Source organism: Pseudophryne corroboree, chromosome 6 (assembly GCF_028390025.1).
Source record: "Pseudophryne corroboree isolate aPseCor3 chromosome 6, aPseCor3.hap2, whole genome shotgun sequence".
Taxonomy (NCBI): domain Eukaryota; kingdom Metazoa; phylum Chordata; class Amphibia; order Anura; family Myobatrachidae; genus Pseudophryne; species Pseudophryne corroboree.
In genome coordinates this window covers 372498041-372517098 of record NC_086449.1, presented here as the reverse complement: position 1 = coordinate 372517098, position 19058 = coordinate 372498041, and the positions used below count along the sequence as shown (strand labels likewise).

The window sequence follows — 19058 nt, the reverse complement described above, 5'->3', positions numbered from 1 at the left end:
GCCACCATCTTTCCCAGGACTCGCGTGCAGTGATGCACCGACACCTGTTTTGGTTTCAGGAGGTCCCTGACCAGAGTCACGAGCTCCTGAGCCTTCTCCTCCGGGAGAAATACCTTCTTCTGGCCTGTATCCAGAATCATGCCCAGGAAGGGCAGACGCTTCGTAGGGATCCGCTGCGACTTTGGAATATTCAGATTCCAGCCGTGCTGCCGCAACACTTCCTGAGAGTGTGCTACGCTGATCAGTAATTGCTCCCTGGACCTCGCCTTTATGAGGAGATCGTCCAAGTATGGGATAATTGTAACTCCTTGCTTCCGAAGGAGCACCATCATCTCCGCCATCACCCTGGTAAATATTCTCGTGCCGTGGACAGGCCAAACGGCAGCGTCTGGAATTGGTAATGACAGTCCTGTACCACAAACCTGAGGTACTTTTGATGAGGCGGATAAATGGGGACATGCAAGTAAGCATCCTTGATGTCCAGAGACACCATGAAATCCCCCTCTTCCAGACTTGCAATGACCGCTCTGAGCGATTCCATTTTGAACTTGAATTTCCTCAGATAAATATTCAGGGATTTTAAATTCAAGATGGGCCTGACCGAACCGTCCGGTTTCGGTACCACAAACATAGTGGAATAGTAACCCCTTCCCTGTTGAAGGAGGGGAACCTTTACTACCACCTGCTGGAGGTATAGCTTGTGAATTGCCGCCAGCACTACCTCCCTTTCCATGGGGGAAGCTGGCAAGGCCGATTTTAGGTAACGGTGAGGGGGCGTCACTTCGAACTCCAGCTTGTATCCCTGAGACACAATTTGTATAGCCCAAGGATCCACCTGTGAGCGAACCCACTGGTGGCTGAAATTTCGGAGATGCGCCCCCACCGCTCCTGGCTCCGCCTGTGGAGCCCCAGCGTCATGCGGTGGATTTAGTGGAAGCCGGGGAGGACTTTTGTTCCTGGGAACTAGCTGCATGGTGCAGCTTTTTTCCTCTACCCCTGCCTCTGGCAAGTAAAGATGCCCCTCTGACTTTCTTGCTCTTTTGCGAACGAAAGGACTGCATTTGGTAATACGGTGCTTTCTTGGGCTGTGAGGGAACATATGGCAAGAAATTTGACTTCCCTGCCGTAGCAGTGGAAACTAGGTCCGAGAGACCGTCTCCAAATAATTCCTCACCCTTATAAGGCAAAACCTCCATGTGTTTTTTAGAGTCGGTATCCCCTGTCCATTGCCGAGTCCATAAGACCCTTGTGGCAGAAATGGACATAGTGTTTATTCTAGAGCCCAGCAGGCAAATGTCCCTCTGGGCATCGCGCATATATAGGACAGCGTCCTTGATATGTCCCAGGGTCAGTAGAACAGTGTCCCTGTCCAGGGTATCTATCTCCTCCGAGAGATTATCAGTCCAAGCTGCTACAGCACTACACATCCAGGCTGAAGCAATTGCTGGCCTCAGTAGAGTACCAGAATGTGTATAAACAGACTTCAGGATAGCTTCCTGCTTTCTATCCGCAGGATCCTTTAGGGTGGCCGTATCCTGAGACGGCAGGGCCACCATCTTAGATAAGCGTGTCAACGCCTTGTCTACCCTCGGGGAGGATTCCCAGCGTAACCTGTCCGTTGGCGGGAAAGGATACGCCATCAGTAATCTCTTGGAAATTACTACTTTCGTATCAGGGGAATCCCACGCTTTTACACATAATTCATTTAATTCATGTGAAGGGGGAAAAGTCACTTCTTGCTTTTTCTCCCCATACATATAAACCCTCTTGTCAGGGACAGGGTTTTCCTCTGATATGTGCAATATATCCTTCATTGCTATAATCATGTAGCGGATGGCTTTAGTCATTTTAGGCTGCAACTTTGCATCATCGTCATCGACACTGGAGTCAGACTCTGTGTCGGCATCTGTGTCAACCATCTAGGATAGTGGGCGCTTGTGAGACCCTGACGGCCTCTGCATTGTAGGATCAGGCATGGGTTGAGACCCTGACTGTCCCAAGGCTACAGGTTTATCCAACCTGTTATGCAAGGAGCTTACATTATCATTTAACACCTTCCACATATCCATCCAATCAGGTGTCGGCACCGTCGGCGGCGACACCTCATTCACCTGCACTTGTTCTGCCTCCACATATCCTTCCTCATCAAACATGTCGACACTGACGTACCGACACACCGCACACACACAGGGAATGCTCTGACTGAGGACAGGACCCCACAAAGGCTTTTGGGGAGACAGAGAGAGAGTATGCCAGCACACACCCCAGCGCTATATAACCCAGGGATTACACTGTACCTTAGTGATTACCCAGTAGCTGCTGTTTGTGATCGTTTTGCGCCTAAATGTATGTGCCCCCCCTCTCTTTTTACCCTTTTTGCACCTGGATACTGCAGGGGAGAGCCTGGGGAGCGTCTTTCCAGCGGAGCTGTGAAGAGAAAATGGCGCTGGTGTGCTGAGAAAGAAGGCCCCGCCCCCTCAGCGGCGGGCTTCTGTCCCGTTTCTATGTGTAAAAAATGGCGGGGGCTCGAACATATATCCAGTGCCTGACTGGATATATGTGTTATTTTGCCAAAGGGTACCTTAATTGCTGCCCAGGGCGCCCCCCCCCCCCCTCCCCCCCTGCGCCCTGCACCCTACAGTGACCGGAGTGTGCGGGTGTGCTGCGGGAGCAATGGCGCACAGCTGCAGTGCTGTGCGCTACCTTAAGTGAAGACAGGAGTCTTCTGCCGCCGATTTCGATGTCTTCATGCTTCTGCTGCTTCTGTACTTCTGGCTCTGCGAGGGGGACGGCGGCGCGGCTCCGGGAACGGACGATCAAGGTTAGGTACCTGTGTTCGATCCCTCTGGAGCTAATGGTGTCCAGTAGCCTAAGAAGCGCAACCTAGCCGCAGTTAGTAGGTTTGCTTCTCTCCCCTCAGTCCCACGCAGCAGAGAGTCTGTTGCCAGCAGAAGCTCTCTGAAAATAAAGAAAAAACCTAAACTAAAATACTTTCTTCTTAGCAAGCTCAGGAGAGCCCACTAAAAGCACCCAGCTCTGGCCGGGCACAGATTCTAACTGAGGTCTGGAGGAGGGGCATAGAGGGAGGAGCCAGTGCACACCAGGTAGTACTAAATCTTTCTTTAGAGTGCCCAGTCTCCTGCGGAGCCCGTCTATTCCCCTTGGTCCTTACGGAGTCCCCAGCATCTACTAAGACGTTAGAGAAAGACAAAACAACCTGCTTTACTTTGATGATGACCAAGTGCCTATGCAAAGCTTTTCAATTCAACGCCTTTAATCATGTATTGTGTAATGTAGCTTGGCGACTATCTTATGGCAGGAATCATATATGGTGTACAGTTATGCTGTGTATAAGGAAGAATATACATGTCACCTTGGGCAGCACTCTCCTGGCTTCCGGACAGGGTTTCTACACTGTGTTGGGCTACACGGTATAGGACTACATTGGACATTTCCATTCTATGAGACACAAAAGAGCGTACGTTAAATGTCTGCATATCCCCCATCTGCTTCTTCGACCTGACCTTCCTTTTATTTAGCCTCCCAGTTCTGCTTTTAATTAAACAGCGAAAGCTGCAATGACAGTGGTATTGAGAGACACAACAGTGACATACCAAGTGAATGGTGGAGCCCCAACATTGGATGTAGTATGGTATGCTGGCAGTCAGGCTTCCGGCGACCAGCATACCAGCGCCAGAATCCCAACCGCCGGCATACCGACAGCTGGGCAAGCGCAAATGAGCCCCTTGCGGGCTCATTGCGCTCGCCACGCTGCGGGCACGGTGGCTATTCTCCCTCCAGCGGGTCGTGGATCCCCAAGAGGGAGAAGAACTGTCGGTATACCGGCGGTCGGGATTCCGGCGCCGGGATGCTGGTCGTCGGGAGCCCGGCCGCCGGCAAAGTGAAGACCACCCCCAACATTCACCTGCTAAAAATATCTGCACTGTGCACCAGTGTGCTTTGTACCTCAATACAGCTTTTTATTCTTGATCTAACCCTATGTTCCCCCATGCTTTACACATAGAAGTATCAATATGTCTTTTACTAACAGATCATTTATTGTTGTTTTTTTTCCTGTGAAAGGCTATATGTAACAATATGTAATATTCTGTAAATATTGCAATGTCTAATATATACTGAAAATGACAAAAGAAAAATAATATTTTAAGAACAAGAGTTAAAATAAAGCCGGAAAATGCACCTCACACAAGCAGCGGGCACAGGAATCAGAGCTTCTTACTACTTGACCGTTGTGATAAGTTCGACCAGTATAAGAACAGCCTGAGGGGAAAAGATGTCCGTGTTACAGTATGCAGTATGAGGTGTTGCTTGTCAAGACGAGGGTGGCTTATTTAATAATAGTACAATGTGTTTAAATTGACTGTAACCCATAGCAACTAATCAGATTATAGCCACCAGTTGCCAAGAAAATTAAAGATGATAAATGATATAAAATACTTGGGGGTTTTACCCATATTGTACATGGGCCCTCATTCCGAGTTGATCGCTTGCTACCTACTTTTAGCAGCCGTGCAAACGCATAGTCGCCGCCCACGGGGGAGTGTATTTTTGCTTTGAAAGTTTGCGAACGTCTTTGCAGCCGAGCTCTACAAAAACATTTGTGCAGTTTCAGAGTAGGTCTGGACTTACTCATCCCTTGCGATCACTTCAGCCTGTTCATGTCCGGAATTGACGTCAGACACCCGCCCTGCAAACGCTTGGACACGCCTGCGTTTTTCCAAACACTCCCAGAAAACGGTCAGTTGACACCCATAAACGCCTTCTTCCTGTCAATCTCCTTGCGTTCGGCTGTGCGAATGGATTCTTCGCTAAATCCATCGCCCAGCACCGATCCTCTTTGTACCCGTACAACGCGCCTGCGCATTGCGGTGCATATGCATGCGCAGTTTTGCAGTTTTTTAACCTGATCGCTGCGCTGCGAAAATCAGCAGCGAGCGATCAACTCGGAATGACCCCCATGGTACCAGTTGGTGACAATATTATTGCTATATATATATATATATATATATATATAGACAAACAGAAAGACTATGCCATCGGCTCTAGCAATAATATACTGCAATGTGTATATGTGTGTATCTAGCAAATAAAAGCATGGGGATTTTGTTCATATTTTTATCAAAACATTTGAGCTTGCAGATCATCATCAAGTGACTCCAATTATCTGCAAGTGCCTAAACTAGCATTAATCTCCAACACACCATTTAATTGCAGTTAAATGCACAAACCTCCTAGGTAAAGAGGGTAACATCTATACAATGGCTGTTTTGTATACATATATGGCATTAATACTGTCACGCATATATGCTATTGTAGGGACTTGCAGAGAATTGGGGTCCCTTGACGACGGGCTGCAAGCTTAAAAGTTTTGATGAAAATATGAACAAAACACTCATGCTTTTGTTTTCTAGATACACACAGATTTGCAGTATACAATTTTTAGCACCGATAAACAAAAGTCTTTCAGTAAGAATAATAAAATCTTTTATTTTTCAGCTAAAAACACACTCCTTTTTACCTTGGAAGAAGCATTCCGAGAAGGAGAACTAAATATATGCTCAGTGGCTTACCGTCACACACAGGGCAGCAGGTTCCTGGTCTGGGAGGTGCGGGGTTTCTGCACAGAGAGGCACAGTGACGTTTTCTACACTGAACTTTGCCCTCCTGTACACAGAAGAAGAGATGTAGATTCAGAGTGGCAAAAAGCTCTAAATTAATGCTACAGCTCCATTTGAAAGGTATAGAGCACTAGAAGTTTATTTAGAGTTGCACATAGGATTGCACAAATTGGGCCTACGCAAATATGCACTGACATAACTAAGATACGTCTGCTCATATTTACGGTTTTAGTATCTCATATCTCACTGTGCGCCATAGCGCAAGTTAGTACTCATATGAGAAGCGCGGTACTTTACTAACCTGTGTGGCTGAAAAAAAATACACTGCACATATTTCAGATGTACCTAAATATGTGTGTGGCCCAGGAGGCATGGTTACTTTATGTATCCATGCCCTTACTGTACTCTGCTTCCAAGTGAATGCCTCTGATATACTATAACACTCATACTACAAGAGATCAAGTGTTAGATCCATACATCCATACAGCTAAAAATACTGGACACGTTGTGTGAATACCTAGCGTGGTACATTTTACATGACATGCAAAGCTACAACTCGCAGATACATTTGCATCCAACTCTAAGTCAGGCTTTTATCGGGCAATACAATTATTTATTTATTACAGAGGATTATCATGTTATGAATAGGACAAAGAGAAAAATCCAGTATCAGAGAGCAGCTGCAGCGGCGTACAAGCTAGTTCAGAGGAATGCAGAGGTGTTTATGTGATGTACCATACAACGGCAACTATGACACGGCTCCCCCTGTGGTCTCCATTCCTCCTCATGTCTGCGTGTGACTGTCCCATCAATGCAGCCTGGGATGTGGAAGTAATGGAGAGATGATTGCATGTAATCTGGCTCCGTGCTAAAGTATTGTACAATGTTGTAACTAATGCCCAGGATGGAATTATGTGACTCTAGTGGTAAAATTACCTTGACAACTCTTACAACATTCCCCAGGAACTTCTTCTTGCAGAACACAAGTTAACTTCGGACAAGACACTCGTATACAATTCACATTACCATTCTGCAGAAAGAAACACAGACACATTATTATTATTATTATTATTATTATTATTATTATTATTATAATTAGAGATGAGCGGGTTTGGTTTTACTCGGATTTACTCGAATCTCCTTATTGGCTCACGGACGTCACGTGTTTTGGTTAGCCAATAAGAAAAATCCAGAAAAAAAGAACTTGCGATAATTCTGGCGTTAAGAACCGAGTAAATCCGAACCCGCTCATCTCTTATAAATATACCCAGGATAATATTACCTCACAAACCATGAAAAAGTCAAAAGCTTCCTTATAGCTATAAGGCTAAAAACAAACAAGAACAGTAGAGTAGTAAAGGAAAGCACCCAGTATGGAGAGTATCTGGAAGAATTCATACACAGTACCTCACTGTACTGACTAGAAAGGTGCACTATAAACATGAGATAGTACTCAGAGGGATATACCTGTATATATTTTATTATACTTACAAGTAACAATCGCTTTTACACAGTCAACCAGTTAATGAATGAATAAAGGTATTCACTGTTATTCAGGTTTTTGTGTTCACGAACACAAAACATAATTTTGTCTCTGCACAGAATAACTGTATATTTTGCAATATTAGTATGAAATAGGCCACAATTCTACACACAGTTACTTTATGCAAGCCTATCCATTTAGTTAGTGGAGATGCAACTGAGTTGCGTACAAACATGAATGGACGGTAAATGTGGACACTATGCTAGATGCCACAAATGAGGAATGCTTATTAAAGTACAATCAAAGAGTATTGCTTAAAAAAAAAAAAAAAAAAACTTGCAGCAGTTTAAGACAGCACATGCAGTACTTGACTGGTAAATTACCTGGCACATACAGCTGTCACATGGATCACCATTACCCTGAAATGTGACTCCATTGGGTATAATATCACCTTGCAGGTCACAGGCTGAACAATCTGGGCAGCATGAACCACGTTTCACACCATGAGTACAGGTCTGAGGACAACGTACAGCATCCGTGCATCTGACGTCACCATCCTGACGATCAGGGCATAAAAAGAGTGCAAAGTTGGATATAAGGGTCAATTACATAACAGTAACTAGACTCAAAGTAACAGCCGTAAGCAAATCAGTCATCAAAACACCTTCAGCTTCCTAATGAAAATTCCTCTAGCGAATTTATTGGTAATCATTGCATGTTTTTCTTCATATGATCCTTCTCTTACTGCAGGAATGGCTAGGCATAAAGTTACTGCTGGCTGCAGTATTAGCCAAACCAGCTGCCACTGTTTCTTCAAAAGTATTGAAGCAACTATTTGCTGTATTTACTAGCAACTATTTACTGTGCTGTATGTATAGCATGTTTTCACTCATGTCTATGGGAAAACTCATAACTTAGGAGTAAATTTACTAAGTGCGTTTTTACAGGACATTTAAAAAGGCAATGCTTTTCAAAGCAAAACACACCACTTGCTTAGTAAATTTACCCCTTAGTATTACGAGATGGTGGCAAATGTGAGGGTTCTCTGTCTGTCTGTTAATACCCAATCTTATTCTATTAGTGTTCCCAACCCTAAAGTGCAATGGAATATGCTGGCGCAATACAAATACATGCTGATTAATAATTATTGCACATTTGGATGCATTGGATCATCGCTTGTGGATTGCTAGCACCCATATAGTATGCCAAACTAGACTGTGCTTTGGGACAAAATATTATAATGAAGGAATGGAGAATACACATTTAGTGGCGTGGGCCACAGAGAATTATTCATCAGTAAAAAGACCTGATATTTGCACATACTTGGCAGAAATGAAAGAGGTCAGTCTTCAGCCTATGGGCCCTGGGGGGTATTCAATTAGTGCCGTTTTTTCAGCCAGTCAAAAAATCGTCACTAATTCGACACAGGGTATTCAATTGCGGGCGTTTTCGCCCAGTTTTTAATACATTTTCGTGGAAATTGCGCCAAAAATGGGCAAAAGCGGCCACGAATTCGCCAAAACACATATATCGGCGGTGAATTTGCCAATACAAGTGGTTTTCGCTAGTAACGGATTTTTCGACTAGTCATAAAAACGGCACGGCCATTGAATAGGTCGAATGTAAATTCAACCTAAAAACGGGCAAAATGTGCCGTGTTTTTGACTGGTCGAAAAAACGGCACTAATTGAATACCCCCCTATATACTTCATTTCATTTTTATGTGCACAAATGCCAAAGTAATAGAATGTACAAGTGTACTAGAGACAGGCCTAGTGTGGCTTATTTAAAGCTTGTGGCTTATTTAAAACATTAGCAAGCCTTGGACAAACAATATTTTAGAGGAAGATATAAATGTGGTGATTAATTAGAGTGCGTGTAAGCTGGCCTATAATGTCATGATTTTACTTTTGCCCAATTCTGGAAATTGTTGCACAGGGGCAATTCATTTCCAGTTATATGCTCAGTAGTCAAACAGGTGTATCTGCATATTCTAACAAATAATGTTTAGTAAATGTATGAATCATAGATGCAATGTATATACAAATCTCTGACTGCTGAAAGCAGCACTTTTTCACAAAGATAGCCAAAACAGGTTACCAAAACAGGTTACCAAAACAGGACAGTAATGGCATATCACTAGAGAAGACATACAACATACAGCCATCATTTTGCTTGCCTGCAATATCCATTACAAGAGCAGAACAAAAAAACGTTAAAGTATAAGGTGGGTATCCAATTAGTCACAATGCCATTTCGGCCAATAAAAATGGACAGTTATCGTGATTAATTCATTATCACGGTATCCTATTACAGGCCGTTTTCATCGGCCGAAAAAGGACCCGCGATCGTTTGAAAACACATGGGACAGGGATAAGTCCCCGATTCTATGTATCATACTTCCCAACATGACCCTCTCCAGAAGGGTAAAATGCTCTGCTTCAGGACTTTTCTCTTAATTTATGATTGCCATCACCTGTGTTGAACAGGTTAATGGATAAGAAAGGTGTTTCAGCACAGGTGATGGCAATCATAAATTAAAAGGGGAAGTCCAGGAGCAGAGCATTTTGTCCCTCCTGGAGAAGGTCACGTTGGGAGGTATGATGCATTATTGCAGCTCTGGCTGCCCGCTTATCATAGATTATGCTTCTGGTTCCTGAGGCACCCAAAGCATAATCCGCAATAAGTGCCGGCATTGGCAGCAGGACCAGGCCTCATCGGGGTAACAGGATAGCCTCCAACGATACAATTACCACGGTCATTGAACACAGGTAATTGGATAACCCCCTAAGTGTTCATAGGCCAATGCAATTTTTTACATTTCTGTGATGACTAAATAGTTGATAACAATATTATTACAGTTTAATTTAATCAACTGCATCATAATCTGTAACCCTTTATGAGGATTAGGCTGGTGGAAAGTCATTGTTATTATGCTTCCCAGTACTCACCTGACATATGCAATGATGGCATCCGTCAGTGGTGGTAACGTTCTGGCCAGGTAATAAGGGACGCCCATTGAAGTCACACACTAGGAGGAATAAAGGGAATAACATGTAGGTGATGTCACTGCCATCTTGAGGAATGTCTTCATGGGCCATAAACCTCTTCGATGTCTGTCATTGTGCCAACCTGCGGTGAGAGGGACAGACACCATGGTCTATTCATCCCTTCTTTTTTTATCCTCTAAATCAGGGGTGATGAAATGTTGGCTCTCCAGTCACTGCTATTTTACACAATCCCAAGTCAAAGTTCCAAATGCTGCCTAATAACCCAATTGATGTGGGAACGGAGGGTTCTCAAAATTTTATTGGCGTTACCGCAAACAATTTTTGATAAATAAAATGTTTAATCCATTTATTCCCAGGACAGAATATCAGTGATATATTTTACCATGACAAATCACCAGAACAGCAAATAAATGGGAGACAATGGCTCATAATTGTTTCCATTGAGCAGATTTACTATTGTGAAATAAGATTTACCTGGGCAGGTGGGGCAGCACTGGCCGGGGGTCGGTACTGGATTGCTGCAAGCAGCTACTGGACACTGAACAGGTAAACATCTCACCAGATTATTCTGCAACAGAACAAAACATGTCAGGGGCCAGCCGAGCAATCTACCTGAGTGCTTAGGAGATTTACACTTGCTTAGAGATGATGTTTGCAAAGTGTTACAACAATAGAATGAATTACCAGAGTCCATCACGGAGCATGCATGGTCACAATGCTGGATCTAGAATTGTATTGCAGCGTTTGGGATTAGGCGCAGGTTTAACAACGAGTGATATTCTTGTTATCACTAGTTACTAATAGTAAAGGGTGCTCCAACCAATCATGTGTTTGAAAAATGACAGGAGTTGATTGGTTGGAGCACCATTTAAGATTAGTAACGAGTGATAGCAAGAATATCACTTGTTGTTAATCTGCCCCTATGTGTTAAACTTACCAAGCAGGAACAGTTCAAACAAAAATTACTCTGTGAAAGGAAGTAGTCCCCATTTCTGTATGCCAGGCCCTCGTATTCACATCCTGCAAGCAAGAAAAGGTACAGCTCATCCCTGATATGTGATTCAGGTAATACAATGGCTCATAGCACCAGTTATCAGCAGTGGTATAAGGCATTAGTCTCACCTTGCTGGCAGACAGCACAGCACTGACCCGGTGGGATAGATCTCCTCAAGCATGTCAGGTCTGGGCAGCGCTCTCTCACACACTGGACTGTTCCATTCTACAAGCAGATACATAAACAGTTCATAATAAGAGATATAATAAGAGAGGGTGAGGTAGTGCAATAACGGTAGTACATATTGAGAATTAAATAGATATTAAACCATCTTGATAAGTGTACACTGTGTACCAAACCTAATCTCCCAGCACCTACCTACAGCTGATACCTCATCATATTTACTATTTACTGTGAAGGGATCGAACAAACTCACAGCGCTTTGTTTTGTGGAAGTATTCAACCTATAGGACGCAGACTCTCTTTTCAGCTAATTATTTGGTCCAACTATAACTTTTGGCTTCAAACTTTGAATGAACCAATGCTTTTTCCAATTTTCCCACGCTATGTCCTGACATTTATGGAAGCATTATTTCACGTTACATAAACAGAGCAAGAGATGGGTCACTTTCTACCTGTTTTTGCTTATTGGAATTTACATTTTCTCACTAATTCTAAACTATGCTTTATTGTGTCTGTGAGAGTCTCTGCTTGTATCTCTGTTTGTGCGACTCCAGTAATTCTGTCATATTTCCCTATCTGTCTGTTTGCATCATATATTTCCCCTTTATCTGCCTGCCATCCCTATTTACTATGCAGAACACATTATGTCTCTCTTTTCACTGCCTATCTTTGTTTTTACAGCATATCTGTCCTAGTGCCCTGTCTCAGGCTCTGACTATATATCTGTCCACTTTCCCTTTCTACGGGTGTTTCTGTATCTGATCTGTTTCCATGACTAGCTTTTCATACAAATCTGTTATGAGAGGCAATTTTTATTGTAACCATATTCCACACCTACTCACTTCAAAGTCACAACTAAAGGTGGCCATACACTAGCGCAACTTCTCCATGGGGAGAAGCTGCCTACGTTGCCCTTGAACTGCCCGGCGGCTTCCCAGGTGGCATGTTCGCATACGATACATCATATGCAGTCCTTTTGCATACGTGTATCGTATGCGACCCCACCCAAGGCTGCCGGAGCCCGCCGCCTCCAAGAAATCTATAGTGCAGCCTCTGCCATCCACAAGCTCCGATCCGATGCGCACAAGAAGCACATCGGATTGACCTGCGATTTGTCACTTTTCATCCGATTTCTCATCCCGATCCGTCAAAATCGGATGAAATTGTGCAAAATCGCACTAGTGTATGGGCACCTTAAGACTAGGTATAAAACAAACAAATAAATAAAACATCAGACACTACAGGCTCTATTTACTGGTGAAGAGCTACTGCATTGCTCTGGTTCTGGTGCACAGAAGCTGGGAGCTGCACACACACCTTGTGGTAAAGATTAATCCTATTGCTATCTATCTGTTAAATTATTATTATTTATTTTATTACCTTCCCAGCACACATATTCCGCAGCGCTTTACAGAGAATATTTGCTCATTTACATCAGTCCCTGCCCCAGTGGAGCTTACAATCTATATTCCCTATCACATGTACACACAGAAACATTCACGCTAAGGTTAATTTTGTTGGGAGCCAATTACCTTACCAGTATATTTTTGGATTGTGGGAGGAAACCGGAGTACCCGGCGGAAACCCACGCAAGTACGGGGAGAATATACAAACTCCACACAGTTAGGGCCATGGAGGGAATCGAACCCATGACCTCAGTACTGTGAGGCAGTAATTAAACCATCCGTACTGCCGTACTGCGAGTACACAAACCAAGATTATCAATCACCACGATAGACCACGATTATCGATAATCACATACTTAATGTGATCTGGGTGTGATATCAGCGCCCAAAATTGCTCTGCATTATGCGATTATTCCGCTGGCCTGTATCAAAGCGTACCTAGAGCCCGTCTCTGCGATGTGCTCGGAGTGGCAGCGGAACTCCAGTGTATGCATGGTCCACTGACCACGCATACATGCCAGCCACTGCTGGGAAGAGTTACAGGGGAACCCTCTGCCAGCCAAGTTTGCAATCTGTTGCCCATAGGCTTCCACGGGCTAACGCCATCTTCAGGTGGCGTTAGCTGTGGCAGGGGCCACGCTCAGAATTGATTTGCATTCTGGAGCTTAGTATACAGTATCTGACAGCATTGCATCCCCCATAGAAACCTATGGGGGCTGTAGCTGTATCGAGAATGGAGGGATCACAGAAGAAATTGGTAAAACCATATTGGTAAAACCACGCTGCACTGCAAGTGGAGTAGATTTCAAATATGCAGAGAGAGTTAGATTTGTGAGTGGTGTGTTCAAACGGAAATCTAAATTGCAGTGTAAAAACATACAAAACAACCAGTATTTACCTCACATGCAAAACAATGCATTGTAACATGGTTTCTCCAGGTGCACAGGTACTTGCTCTATTCCCAAATCAGAATCAGTCCCAATATTAGTTGTAATTCTAACTAGCCACATTTTCAACTGTCCCACAAACCAATTGTGAGCTTTTTTTCAACCTATGCTGCCTCATTTCAGTAATGGTATTAATCACTGAAGCAAACTCGTGATAATGATATGTCAGTGAGGAAGTAATTATTTATAATAAATGTGTTCAGTGTCTGACAATAATGTTATTACTTCCTGCCTGGCACAAAGAGTTAACCCCAAACTGCCCCCTAAACCCTGAATTATTCAAAGACCCACAAAATAGCCCAAACTCATCAAATCACAAACATGAAATAAGCATCGCTCTCATTGCTTTCAGCCAGCCACCATCCTATCTACTCTCCCTGCATGTGCAAGTTCTACACAGTCTGGCTATAAGCATACTTCATTCCTCACCATTTTCCAGAGGTACTGACAATCAGTATATTTCGGACAGAGTATCGCAGTGGGAGTGGCAGGATATATATATAAGTGCTTTATGTTAAAAGTAGAGATGAGCGGGTTCGGTTCTCCGAGATCCGAACCCGCCCGAACTTCACCTATTTTACACGGGTCCGAGGCAGCCTCGAATCTTCCCGCCTTGCTCGGTTAACCCGAACGAGGCCAAACGTCATCATCCCGCTGCGGATTCTCGCAAGATTCGTATTCTATATAAAGAGCTGCGCGTCGCCGCCATTTTCACTCGTGCATTGGAGATTGAACGGAGAGGACGTGGCTGCGTTCTCTCCCTGAAAAGCTCCATAATCTGTGCTCAGTGTGCTGCAAATATCTGTGCTCAGTGTACTGAAAATATCTACGTTCTCTGCCTGAAAACCCTCCATATCTGTGCTCAGTGTGCTGCAAATATCTGTGCTCAGTGTGCTTTATTGTGGGGACTGGGGACCACTAGTATATAATTATAGAAGTACAGTACAGTAGGCCATTGCTGTATCTTGCAGCTCTGTGTCACTGCAAGTATCCATTCCATATCTGTGCTGCATTTTTGTGAGCAGTAGATATAGTATTAAAGTGCAGCATTTTGGTGACCAACAGTATATAGTTGTACAGTAGGCCATTGTTGTATCTTGCAGCTCTGTGTCACTGCAAGTATCCATTCCATATCTGTGCTGCATTTTTGTGAGCAGTATATATAGTATTACAGTGCAGCATTTTGGTGACTAACAGTATATAGTTGTGTACAGTAGGCCATTGCTGTATCTTGCAGCTCTGTATCACTGCAAGTATCCATTCCATATCTGTACGGCATTTTTGTGAGCAGTATATACAGTATTACAGTGCAGCATTTTGGTGACTAACAGTATATAGTTGTACAGTAGGCCATTGCTGTATCTTGCAGCTCTGTGTCACTGCAAGTATCCATTCCATATCTGTGCTGCATTTTTGTGAGCAGTATATATAGTATTACAGTGCAGCATTTTGGTGACTAACAGTATATAGTTGTGTACAGTAGGCCATTGCTGTATCTTGCAGCTCTGTATCACTGCAAGTATCCATTCCATATCTGTACGGCATTTTTGTGAGCAGTATATACAGTATTACAGTGCAGCATTTTGGTGACCAACAGTATATAGTTGTACAGTAGGCCATTGCTGTATCTTGCAGCTGTGTCACTGCAAGTATCCATTCCATATCTGTGCTGCATTTTTGTGAGCAGTAGATATAGTATTAAAGTGCAGCATTTTGGTGACCAACAGTATATAGTTGTACAGTAGGCCATTGCTGTATCTTGCAGCTCTGTGTCACTGCAAGTATCCATTCCATATCTGTGCTGCATTTTTGTGAGCAGTATATATAGTATTAAAGTGCAGCATTTTGGTCACTAACAGTATATAGTTGTGTACAGTAGGCCATTGCTGTATCTTGCAGCTCTGTATCACTGCAAGTATCCATTCCATATCTGTACGGCATTTTTGTGAGCAGTATATACAGTATTACAGTGCAGCATTTTGGTGACTAATAGTATATAGTTGTACAGTAGGCCATTGCTGTATCTTGCAGCTCTGTGTCACTGCAAGTATCCATTCCATATCTGTGCTGCATTTTTGTGAGCAGTATATATAGTATTAAAGTGCAGCATTTTGGTCACTAACAGTATATAGTTGTGTACAGTAGGCTATTGCTGTATCTTGCAGCTCTGTGTCACTGCAAGTATCCATTCCATATCTGTGCTGCATTTTTGTGAGCAGTATATATAGTATTACAGTGCAGCATTTTGGTGACCAACAGTATACATATATAGTACAGTACAGTAGTCCATTGCTATTGATAAATTACTGGCATATAATTTCACACATTAAAAAATGGAGAACAAAAATGTGGAGGGTAAAATAGGGAAAGTTCAAGATCCATTTCCACCTCGTGCTGAAGCTGCTGCCACTAGTCATGGCCGAGACGATGAAATGCCATCAACGTCGTCTGCCAAGGCCGATGCCCAATGTCATAGTAGAGAGCATGTAAAATCCAAAAAACTAAAATTCAGTAAAATGACCCAAAAATCTATATTAAAAGCATCTGAGGAGAAGCGTAAACTTGCCAATATGCCATTTACGACACGGAGTGGCAAGGAACGGCTGAGGCTCTGGCCTATGTTCATGGCTAGTGGTTCAGCTTCACATGAGGATGGAAGCACTCATCCTCCCGCTAGAAAACTGTAAAGAGTTAAGATGGCAAAAGCACAGCAAAGAACTGTGCGTTCTTCTAAATTACAAATCCCCAAGGAGAGTCCAATTGTGTCGGTTGCGATGCCTGACCTTCCCAACACTGGACGGGAAGAGGTGGCGCCTTCCACCATTTGCACGCCCCCTGCAAGTGCTGGAAGGAGCACCCACAGTCCAGTTCCTGATAGTCAAATTGAAGATGTCACTGTTGAAGTACACCAGAATGAGGATATGGGTGTTGCTGGCGCTGAGGAGGAAATTGACAAGGAGGATTCTGATGGTTTGTTTAAGTCAGGCACCCGGGGAGACACCTGTTGTCCATGGGATGAATATGGCCATTGACATGCCAGGTCAAATTACCAAAAAAAATCACCTCTTCGGTGTGGAATTATTTTAACAGAAATGCGGACAACAGGTGTCAAGCCGTGTGTTGCCTTTGTCGAGCTGTAATATGTAGGGGTAAGGATGTTAACCACCTAGGAACATCATCCCTTATACGTCACCTGGAGCGCATTCATCAGAAGTCATTGACAAGTTCAAAAACTTTGGGTGACAGCGGAAGCAGTCCACTGACAACTAAATCCCTTCCTCTTGTACCCAAGCTCCTGCAAACCACACCACCAACTCCCTCAGTGTCAATTTCCTCCTTAGACAGGAACACCAATAGTCCTGCAGGCCATGTCACTGGCAAGTCTGACGAGTCCTCTCCTAACTGGGATTCCTCCGATGGATCCTTGAGTGTAACGCCTACTGCTGCTGGCACTGCTGTTGTTGCTGCTGGGAGTCGGTCGTCATCCCAGAGGGAAAGTCGGAAGACCACTTGTGCTACTTCCAGTAAGCAATTGACTGTCCAACAGTCATTTGTGAGGAAGATGAAATATCACAGCAGTCATCTTGCTGGAAAGCGGATAACTCAGGTCTTGGCAGCTGTGTTGGTATTAAACGTGTGTCCAGTATCCACCGTTAATTCACAGGGAAAACGAGAATTGATTGAGGTACTGTATCCCCGGTACCAAATACCATCTAGGTTCCACTTCTCTAGGCAGGCGATACCGAGAATGTACACAGATGTCAGAAAAAGAGTCACTAGTGTCCTAAAAAATGCAGTTGTACCCAATGTCCACTTAACCACGGACATGTGGACAAGTGGAGCAGGGCAGACTCAGAACTATATGACTGTGACAGCCCACTGGGTAGATGTACTGCCTCCCGCAGCAAGAACAGCAGCGGCGGCACCAGTAGCAGCATCTCGCAAACGCCAACTCGTTCCTAGGCAGGCTACGCTTTGTATCACCGCTTTCCATAAGAGGCACACAGCTCACAACCTCTTACGGAAACTGAGGAACATCATCGCAGAATGGCTTACCCCAATTGGACTCTCCTGGGGATTTGTGACATCGGACAACGCCACCAATATTGTGCGTGCATTACATGTGGGCAAATTCCAGCACGTCCCATGCTAATTTGGTGGTGCAGAATTAAAAAAAAAAACGACAGGGGAGTGCAAGAGATGCTGTCGGTGGCCCGAAGAATTGCGGGCCACTTTCGGCATTCAGCCACCGCGTGCCGAAGACTGGAGCACCAGCAAACACTCCTCAACCTGCCCCGTCATCATCTGAAGCAAGAGGTGGTAACGAGATGGAATTCAACCATCTATATGCTTCAGAGGATGGAGGAGCAGCAAAAGGCCATTCAAGCCTATACATCTGCCTACGATATAGGCAAAGGAGGGGGAATGCATCTGACTCAAGCGCAGTGGAGAATGATTTCAACGTTGTGCAAGGTTCTGCAACCCTTTGAACTTGCCACACGTGAAGTCAGTTCAGACACTGCCAGCCTGAGTCAAGTCATTCCCCTCATCAGGCTTTTGCAGAAGCAGCTGGAGAGATTGAAGGAAGAGCTAAAACGGAGCGATTCCGCTAGGCATGTGGGACTTGTGGATGGAGCCCTTAATTCGCTTAACCAGGATTCACGGGTGGTCAATCTGTTGAAATCAGAGCACTACATTTTGGCCACCGTGCTCGATCCTAGGTTTAAAGCCTACGTTGTATCTCTCTTTCCGGCAGACATAAGTCTGCACATGTTCAAAGACCTGCTGGTGAGATACATGTCAAGCCAAGCGGAACGTGACCCGTCAACAGCTCCTCCTTCACATTCTCCCGCAACTGGGGCTGCGAGGAAAAGGCTAAGAATTCCGAGCCCACCCACTGGCGGTGATACAGGGCAGTCTGGAGCGAGTGCTGACATCTGGTCCGGACTGAAGGACCTGCCAACGATTACTGACATGTCGTCTACTGTCACTGCATATGATTCTGTCACCATTGAAAGAATGGTGGAGGATTATATGAGTGACCGCATCCAAGTAGGCACATCAGACAGTCCGAACGTATACTGGCAGGAAAAAGAGGCAATTTGGAGGCCCTTGCACAAACTGGCTTTATTTTATCTAAGTTGCCCCCCCCCCCTCCAGTGTGTACTCCGAAAGAGTGTTTAGTGCAGCCGGTCACCTTGTCAGCAATCGGCGTACAAGGTTACTTCCAGAAAATGTGGAGAAGATGATGTTCATCAAAATTAATTATAATCAATTCCTCCATGGAGACATTCACCAGCAATTGCCTCCAGAAAGTACACAGGGACCTGAAATGGTGGATTCCAGTGGGGCCGAATTAATACTCTGTGATGGGATGTACACAGTGAAAGGGGTG

General features: G+C 44.3%; 1 protein-coding gene across 2 annotated transcripts in view; it reads right to left on the bottom strand.

Moving 5' to 3' along the window:
• KCP (kielin cysteine rich BMP regulator) overlaps positions 1-19058 on the bottom strand; it is a 288203-nt gene that overhangs the window by 159040 nt on the left and 110105 nt on the right. For both annotated transcript variants that reach the window (XM_063926699.1, XM_063926700.1), the window contains 10 exons: positions 11256-11352; positions 11071-11153; positions 10608-10701; positions 10074-10153; positions 7506-7679; positions 6576-6669; positions 6375-6457; positions 5592-5685; positions 4202-4281; positions 3374-3459 (listed from right to left, as the gene is read on the bottom strand). In XM_063926699.1, the coding sequence (XP_063782769.1) occupies positions 3374-3459; positions 4202-4281; positions 5592-5685; positions 6375-6457; positions 6576-6669; positions 7506-7679; positions 10074-10153; positions 10608-10701; positions 11071-11153; positions 11256-11352 (965 nt within the window). The remainder of the gene's footprint in view (positions 1-3373; positions 3460-4201; positions 4282-5591; positions 5686-6374; positions 6458-6575; positions 6670-7505; positions 7680-10073; positions 10154-10607; positions 10702-11070; positions 11154-11255; positions 11353-19058) is intronic.